The sequence below is a fragment of the Chiloscyllium plagiosum genome, unplaced genomic scaffold (assembly GCF_037043375.1).
Source record: "Chiloscyllium plagiosum isolate Xiang-an unplaced genomic scaffold, Cpla_swu_hap1 HiC_scaffold_6, whole genome shotgun sequence".
Lineage (NCBI taxonomy): Eukaryota > Metazoa > Chordata > Chondrichthyes > Orectolobiformes > Hemiscylliidae > Chiloscyllium > Chiloscyllium plagiosum.
The window spans coordinates 129,464,327-129,472,534 of NW_028270144.1; the positions used below are offsets into that span (position 1 = coordinate 129,464,327).

Below are 8,208 nucleotides of genomic sequence, written 5' to 3' on the forward strand. Positions count from 1 at the left end.
CTCCCACAGTTCAAAAATGTGCACGTTACTTAGACTCGCCATGGGAAATGCAGAATTACAGGGATAGGGTGGGATGTTCTTTAGAGGATTGGTCTAACCTTGATGGGCCAAATGGCCTGCTTCCACACTATAGGGAGTCTGTGATTCTACGAAACTCAAAACATATCAGCTCCAGAACCTACAAGGGCATTTGAGGTTGATTTTAACATAGAAAAGTGTTCCAGAGCATTTCACAAATTTTGAATCTAATCAAACAAAATTTGGTGCTCAGTCATGAAAGATACTAGATGAACAAAGACCTGGTAAATAGGAATATTGTGAGGAATAAAAACAGAAAATGCTGGAGAAACTCAGCAGGTTTGATAGCATCAAGACAGACTGGATCTACCTGTATTAGGATTATAGTTACTGGAGTTGAGAAGAAGCAGGAAGTATGTTCCCAATGATGAGGGTGTCCAGAACCAGGAGGTTCACAATCTAAGGATACTCGGACTGAGATGAGGAGAAATTTCTGCAACCAGAGATTGGTCAGCCTGTGGAATTCTCTGACACACAAGGTAGTTGAGACCAAAATGTAAAATGTTTTCAAGAAGGAAATAGATATCCTTCTCAGGGCGAAAGGGATCAAAGGGAACGGGAAGAAACCAGGAACAGGGTACTGAAGGAGATGGTCAGTGATGATCATACTGAATGGCCCAAATAATCTACTCCTACTCTTATATTCCACGTTTGTATTATACAATACAATGCAAGTTCTTTCATACAAATGATATTCAAATTCTAGAATATATAGCAAGAAACTTTACAATTGTGACATCCATTCTCCAAACCCTGATACTTATGTCCACAACATGCAAACCATTACAATTCAAGGAAGAACTGAGGCCGACCCAATATCTGATCCACTCCCACCTGAGGCTACCAAGACCTATTGCAACATGTTTTACAACAATGAAGATGCTACATTACAATATTCCAATGAAGCATACCCACATGATTGGTATAACCCACAGTCCCTTCTCATTTGGTCCATTTCCTCCGCTCCTCACCAAATATGAGTGACATAGGATCCCCTCACCAGGAGATCCCACTAAGAGAAGCAGTTCTGTAGCCAAATGATTTGATGGTGAGGTGTGAGGCAAGATGTCTCAAGTCACTGAACTTACTGTTTTGCCTGGTTAACATGAATGCCCAGGAACTGGCTCAGCATCTTGTACGTGACCTGAAGAACAAAATCTAACTAGAAAAGCAGGTACAGCAGCAAGACAAGAAATTATACTTCAAATGAGGCATATATCCATATTCCACCCACCAGTTAAAAGTATCTTCCCTCTCTTTCCTACCCCTCAACTGAGTGTATTTCCCATGCTCCTATGTGTACATACCCTTCACCCCATCCTTTGTGTCCCTAATACAGGCGAACCTCAATGATCTGAAGGACACCTGCAGGGAGTATTTCGATTGGTTAATCGAATTCCGGATAACATAGTTTAGTGAAGCATCACGATCTTGCCAGATAATCCAAAATTCGGATAATTGAGTGCCAGATAATCAAGGTTCCTCTGTATATATCCACATCATCATTATTACCACTCTTTAAAGTGTACATTTCCCTACGTTCCGCACCGCCAATCCAAGGTGCATGTTCCTCTGCACTCTCACCGCTCCTTCCCAGGTGTATGTGCTGCAAACTTTCTCCCTGGGGTGCATACTCCCACATTCTCACCACTGGGTATATAACCTAACACCTCCCACCCGGTGTACATAACTCCACACACTACCTGCTTGCCCCCATCCTGGGTGTATATTCCCCGGCACTCTTCTCCTACTGCATTCCCCGTACCACTCAGACTCTCTCCCCACTAGTGGTGTACCCCTCCACACACTCTGTACCACCCCCCCCCCCCCCGGGTGGTGTACCCCTCCACACACTCTGTACCACCCCCCCCCCCCCCCCCGGGTGGTGTACCCCTCCACACACTCTGTACCACCCCCCCACCCCCCGGGTGGTGTACCCCTCACTGCCTTTACCCCCCGGGTGGTGTACCCCTCACCCCCTCCCCAACCCCCCGGGTGGTGAACCCCTCACCCCCTCCCCTCCCCTCCCCTCCCCCCCCCCAACCCCCCAGGGTGGTGAACCCCTCCCCCCCAACCCCCCGGGTGGTGAACCCCTCACCCCCCCAACCCCCCGGGTGGTGAACCCCTCACTCTCTCACCCCCCCAACCCCCCGGGTGGTGTACCCCTCACTCCTCTCACCCCCCCAACCCCCCGGGTGGTGTACCCCTCACTCTCTCACCCCCCAACCCCCCGGGTGGTGTACCCCTCACTCTCTCACCCAGCCAACCCCCCGGGTGGTGTACCCCTCACTCTCTCTCCCCCCCCCCCCCGGGTGGTGTACCCCTCACTCTCTCACTCCCCCCCCCCCGGGTGGTGTACCCCTCACTCTCTCACCCCCCCAACCCCCCGGGTGGTGTACCCCTCACTCCCCCCCCCGGGTGGTGTACCCCTCACTCCCCCCCCCCCCCGGGTGGTGTACCCCTCACTCCCCCCCCCCCCCCCCCCCCCCCCCCCGGGTGGTGTACCCCTCACTCTCTCCCCCCCCCCCGGGTGGTGTACCCCTCACTCTCCCCCCCCCCCCCGGGTGGTGTACCCCTCACTCTCTCCTCCCCCCCCCCCCCGGGTGGTGTACCCCTCACTCCCCCCCCCCCCGGGTGGTGTACCCCTCACTCCCCCCGGGTGGTGCACCCCCTCACTCCCCCCCCCCCCGGGTGGTGTACCCCTCACTCCCCCCCCCCCCCCCCCCCCCCCCGGGTGCTGTGCCCCTCACTCTCTCCCCCCCCCCCCGGGTGGTGCACCCCTCACTCCCCCCCCGGGTGGTGTACCCCTCACTCTCCTCCCCCCCCCCGGGTGGTGTACCCCTCACTCTTCCCCCCCCCCCGGGTGGTGTACCCCTCACTCTCCCCCCCCCCCCCGGGTGGTGTACCCCTCACTCTCTCCCCCCCCCCCCCCCCCGGGTGGTGTACCCCTCACTCTCTCCCCCCCCCCCCCCGGGTGGTGTACCCTCACTCCTCCCCCCCCCCCCCCCCCGGGTGGTGTACCCCTCACTCTCTCCCCCCCCCCGGGTGGTGTACCCCTCACTCTCTCTCTCTCCCCCCCCCCCCCCGGTGGTGTACCCCTCACTCTCTCCCCCCCCGACCCCCCCCCCGGGTGGTGTACCCCTCACTCTCTCCCCCCCCGGGTGGTGTACCCCTCACTCCCCCCCCCCCCCCCCCCCCGGGTGGTGTACCCCTCACTCTCCTCCCCCCCCCGGGTGGTGTACCCCTCACTCTCTCTCTCCCCCCCCCCGGGTGGTGTACCCCTCACTCTCTCCCCCCGGGTGGTGTACCCCTCACTCTCTCCTCCCCCCCCCCCCCCCCCCCCCCCGGGTGGTGTACCCTCACTCTCTCCCCCCCCCCCCGGGTGTGTACCCCTCACTCTTCCCCCCCCCGGGTGGTGTACCCCTCACTCTTCCCGACCCCTCCTCCCCCCCCCCCCCCCCCCCCGGGTGGTGTACCCCTCACTCTCTCCCCCCCCCCCGGGTGGTGTACCCCTCACTCTTCCCCCCCCCCCCCCCCCGGGTGGTGTACCCCTCACTCCCCCCCCCCCCCCCGGGTGGTGTACCCCTCACTCTCTCTCCCCCCCCCCCGGGTGGTGTACCCCTCACTCTCTCCCCCCCCCCCCGGGTGGTGTACCCCTCACTCTCTCTCCCCCCCCCCCCCCCCCCCCCGGGTGGTGTACCCTCACTCTCTCTCCCCCCCCCCCCCCGGGTGGTGTACCCCTCACTCTCTCTCCCCCCCCCCCCCCCCCGGGTGGTGTACCCCTCACTCTCCCCCCCCGGGTGGTGTACCCCTCACTCTCCCCCCCCCCCCCCCCCCCCGGGTGGTGTACCCCTCACTCTCTCCCCCCCCCCCCCGGGTGGTGTACCCCTCACTCTTCCCCCCCCCCCCCCCCCCGGGTGGTGTACCCCTCACTCCCCCCCCCCCCCCGGGTGGTGTACCCCTCACTCTCTCTCCCCCCCCCCCCCCCCCCCGGGTGGTGTACCCCTCACTCTCTCTCCCCCCCCCCCCCCCCCCCCCCCCGGGTGGTGTACCCCTCACTCTCTCCCCCCCCCCCGGGTGGTGTACCCCTCACTCTCTCCCCCCCCCCCGGGTGGTGTACCCCTCACTCTTCCCCCCCCCCCCCCCCCGGGTGGTGTACCCCTCACTCCCCCCCCCCCCGGGTGGTGTACCCCTCACTCCCCCCCCCCCCCCGGGTGGTGTACCCCTCACTCTCTCTCCCCCCCCCCCCCCCCCCCCCGGGTGGTGTACCCCTCACTCTCCCCCCCCGGGTGGTGTACCCCTCACTCTCTCTCCCCCCCCCCCGGGTGGTGTACCCCTCACTCTCTCCCCCCCCCCCCCCCGGGTGGTGTACCCCTCACTCTTCCCCCCCCCCCCCCCCCCCCCGGGTGGTGTACCCCTCACTCCCCCCCCCCCCGGGTGGTGTACCCCTCACTCTCTCTCCCCCCCCCCCCCCCCCCGGGTGGTGTACCCCTCACTCTCTCTCCCCCCCCCCCCCCCGGGTGGTGTACCCCCTCACTCTCTCCCCCCCCCCCCCCGGGTGGTGTACCCCTCACTCTCTCTCCCCCCCCCCCCCCCCCGGGTGGTGTACCCCTCACTCTCTCTCCCCCCCCCCCCCCCCCCCGGGTGGTGTACCCCTCACTCTCCCCCCCCCGGGTGGTGTACCCCTCACTCTCCCCCCCGGGTGGTGTAACCCTCACTCTCTCTTCCCCCCCCCCCCCCCCCCCCCGGGTGGTGTACCCCTCACTCTCTCTCCCCCCCCCCGGGTGGTGTACCCCTCACTCTCTCTCTCCCCCCCCCGGGTGGTGTACCCCTCACTCTCTCCCCCCCCCCCCCCCCCCCCCCCCCCGGGTGGTGTACCCCTCACTCTCTCCCCCCCCGGGTGGTGTACCCCTCACTCTCTCCCCCCCGGGTGGTGTACCCCTCACTCTCTCCCCCGGGTGGTGTACCCCTCACTCTCTCCTCCCCCCCCCCCCCCCCCCCGGGTGGTGTACCCCTCACTCTCTCCCCCTCCCCCCCGGGTGGTGTACCCCTCACTCTCTCTCCCTCCCCCCCGGGTGGTGTACCCCTCACTCTCTCTCCCCCCCCCCCCGGGTGGTGTACCCCTCACTCTCTCTCCCCCCCCCCCCGGGTGGTGTACCCCTCACTCTCTCTCCCCCCCCCCCGGGTGGTGTACCCCTCACTCTCTCCCCTCCCCCCCGGGTGGTGTACCCCTCACTCTCTCTCCCCCCCCCCCCGGGTGGTGTACCCCTCACTCTCTCCCCTCCCCCCCCCCCCCGGGTGGTGTACCCCTCACTCTCTCCCCTCCCCCCCCCCCCCCCCGGGTGGTGTACCCCTCACTCTCTCCCCTCCCCCCCCCCCCCGGGTGGTGTACCCCTTACTCTCTCCCCTCCCCCCCCCCCCGGGTGGTGTACCCCTCACTCTCTCCCCTCCCCCCCCCCCGGGTGGTGTACCCCTCACTCTCTCCCCTCCCCCCCCCCCCCGGGTGGTGTACCCCTCACTCTTCCCCCCCCCCCCCCCCCCCCCGGGTGGTGTACCCCTCACTCCCCCCCCCCCCCGGGTGGTGTACCCCTCACTCTCTCCCCTCCCCCCCCCCCCCGGGTGGTGTACCCCTCACTCTTCCCCCCCCCCCCCCCCGGGTGGTGTACCCCTCACTCCCCCCCCCCCCCGGGTGGTGTACCCCTCACTCTCTCCCCCCCCCCCCCCCCCCCGGGTGGTGTACCCCTCACTCTCTCTCGCCCCCCCCCCCGGGTGGTGTACCCCTCACTCTCTCCCCCCCCCCCCCGGGTGGTGTACCCCTCACTCCCCTCACTCCCCCCCCCCCCCCCCCCCCCGGGTGGTGTACCCCTCACTCTCTCCCCCCCCCCCCCCCCCCCCGGGTGGTGTACCCCTCACTCTCCCCCCCCGGGTGGTGTACCCCTCACTCTCTCTCCCCCCCCCCGGGTGGTGTACCCCTCACTCTCTCCCCCCCCCCCCGGGTGGTGTACCCCTCACTCTTCCCCCCCCCCCCCCCCCCGGGTGGTGTACCCCTCACTCTTCCCCCCCCCCCCCCCCCCGGGTGGTGTACCCCTCACTCCCCCCCCCCCCGGGTGGTGTACCCCTCACTCTCTCTCCCCCCCCCCCCCCCCCGGGTGGTGTACCCCTCACTCTCTCCCCCCCCCCCCGGGTGGTGTACCCCTCACTCCCCCCGGGTGGTGTACCCCTCACTCTCTCTCCCCCCCCCCCCCCCCCCCCGGGTGGTGTACCCCTCACTCTCTCTCCCCCCCCCCCCCCCCCCCCCCACGGGTGGTGTACCCCTCACTCTCTCTCCCCCCCCGGGTGGTGTACCCCTCACTCTCTCTCCCCCCCCCGGGTGGTGTACCCCTCACTCTCTCCCCCCCCACCCCCCCCCCGGGTGGTGTACCCCTCACTCTCAGCCCCCCCCCCACCCCCCCCCCGGGTGGTGTACCCCTCACTCTCTCTCCCCCCCCCCCCCCCCCCCCGGGTGGTGTACCCCTCACTCTCCCCCCCCGGGTGGTGTACCCCTCACTCTCCCCCCCCGGGTGGTGTACCCCTCACTCTCTCTCCCCCCCCCCCCCCCCCCCCCCGGGTGGTGCACCCCTCACTCTCTCTCCCCCCCCCGGGTGGTGTACCCCTCACTCTCTCTCTCCCCCCCCCCCCCCCCCCGGGTGGTGTACCCCTCACTCTCTCCCCCCCCGGGTGGTGTACCCCTCACTCTCTCCCCCGGGTGGTGTACCCCTCACTCTCTCCCCCGGGTGGTGTACCCCTCACTCTCTCCTCCCCCCCCCCCCCCCCCCCCGGGTGGTGTACCCCTCACTCTCTCCCTCCCCCCGGGTGGTGTACCCTCACTCTCTCTCCCCTCCCCCCGGGTGGTGTACCCCTCACTCTCTCTCCCCCCCCCCCGGGTGGTGTACCCCTCACTCTCTCTCCCCCCCCCCGGGTGGTGTACCCCTCACTCTCTCTCCCCCCCCCCCGGGTGGTGTACCCCTCACTCTCTCCCCTCCCCCCGGGTGGTGTACCCCTCACTCTCTCTCCCCCCCCCCCGGGTGGTGTACCCCTCACTCTCTCCCCTCCCCCCCCCCCCCCGGGTGGTGTACCCCTCACTCTCTCCCTCCCCCCCCCCCCCGGGTGGTGTACCCCTTACTCTCTCCCCTCCCCCCCCCCCCGGGTGGTGTACCCCTCACTCTCTCCCCTCCCCCCCCCCCCGGGTGGTGTACCCCTCACTCTCTCCCTCCCCCCCCCCGGGTGGTGTACCCCTCACTCTTCCCCCCCCCCCCCCCCCCGGGTGGTGTACCCCTCACTCCCCCCCCCCCCCCGGGTGGTGTACCCCTCACTCTCTCCCCTCCCCCCCCCCCCGGGTGGTGTACCCCTCACTCTTCCCCCCCCCCCCCCCCCGGGTGGTGTACCCCTCACTCTCCCCCCCCCCCCCGGGTGGTGTACCCCTCACTCTCTCCCCTCCCCCCCCCCCCCGGGTGGTGTACCCCTCACTCTCTCTCCCCCCCCCCCCCGGGTGGTGTACCCCTCACTCTCTCCCCCCCCCCCCCCGGGTGGTGTACCCCTCACTCCCCTCACTCCCCCCCCCCCCCCCCCCGGGTGGTGTACCCCTCACTCTCTCCCCCCCCCCCCCCCCCGGGTGGTGTACCCCTCACTCTCCCCCCCGGGTGGTGTACCCCTCACTCTCTCTCCCCCCCCCCGGGTGGTGTACCCCTCACTCTCTCCCCCCCCCCCCGGGTGGTGTACCCCTCACTCTTCCCCCCCCCCCCCCCCCCCCCGGGTGGTGTACCCCTCACTCTTCCCCCCCCCCCCCCCCCCGGGTGGTGTACCCCTCACTCCCCCCCCCCCCCGGGTGGTGTACCCCTCACTCTCTCTCCCCCCCCCCCCCCCCCGGGTGGTGTACCCCTCACTCTCTCCCCCCCCCCCCGGGTGGTGTACCCCTCACTCCCCCCGGGTGGTGTACCCCTCACTCTCTCTCCCCCCCCCCCCCCCCCCGGGTGGTGTACCCCTCACTCTCTCTCCCCCCCCCCCCCCCCCCCCCCCCACGGGTGGTGTACCCCTCACTCTCTCTCCCCCCCCCGGGTGGTGTACCCCTCACTCTCTCTCCCCCCCCGGGTG

General features: G+C 67.7%; 1 protein-coding gene across 2 annotated transcripts in view; it reads right to left on the bottom strand.

Moving 5' to 3' along the window:
- The window catches only part of pold3 (polymerase (DNA-directed), delta 3, accessory subunit), a 51,217-nt gene that overhangs the window by 41,001 nt on the left and 2,008 nt on the right, over positions 1-8,208 (bottom strand). For both annotated transcript variants that reach the window (XM_043692548.2, XM_043692547.2), the window contains exon 2: positions 1,167-1,222. In XM_043692548.2, the coding sequence (XP_043548483.2) occupies positions 1,167-1,222 (56 nt within the window). The remainder of the gene's footprint in view (positions 1-1,166; positions 1,223-8,208) is intronic.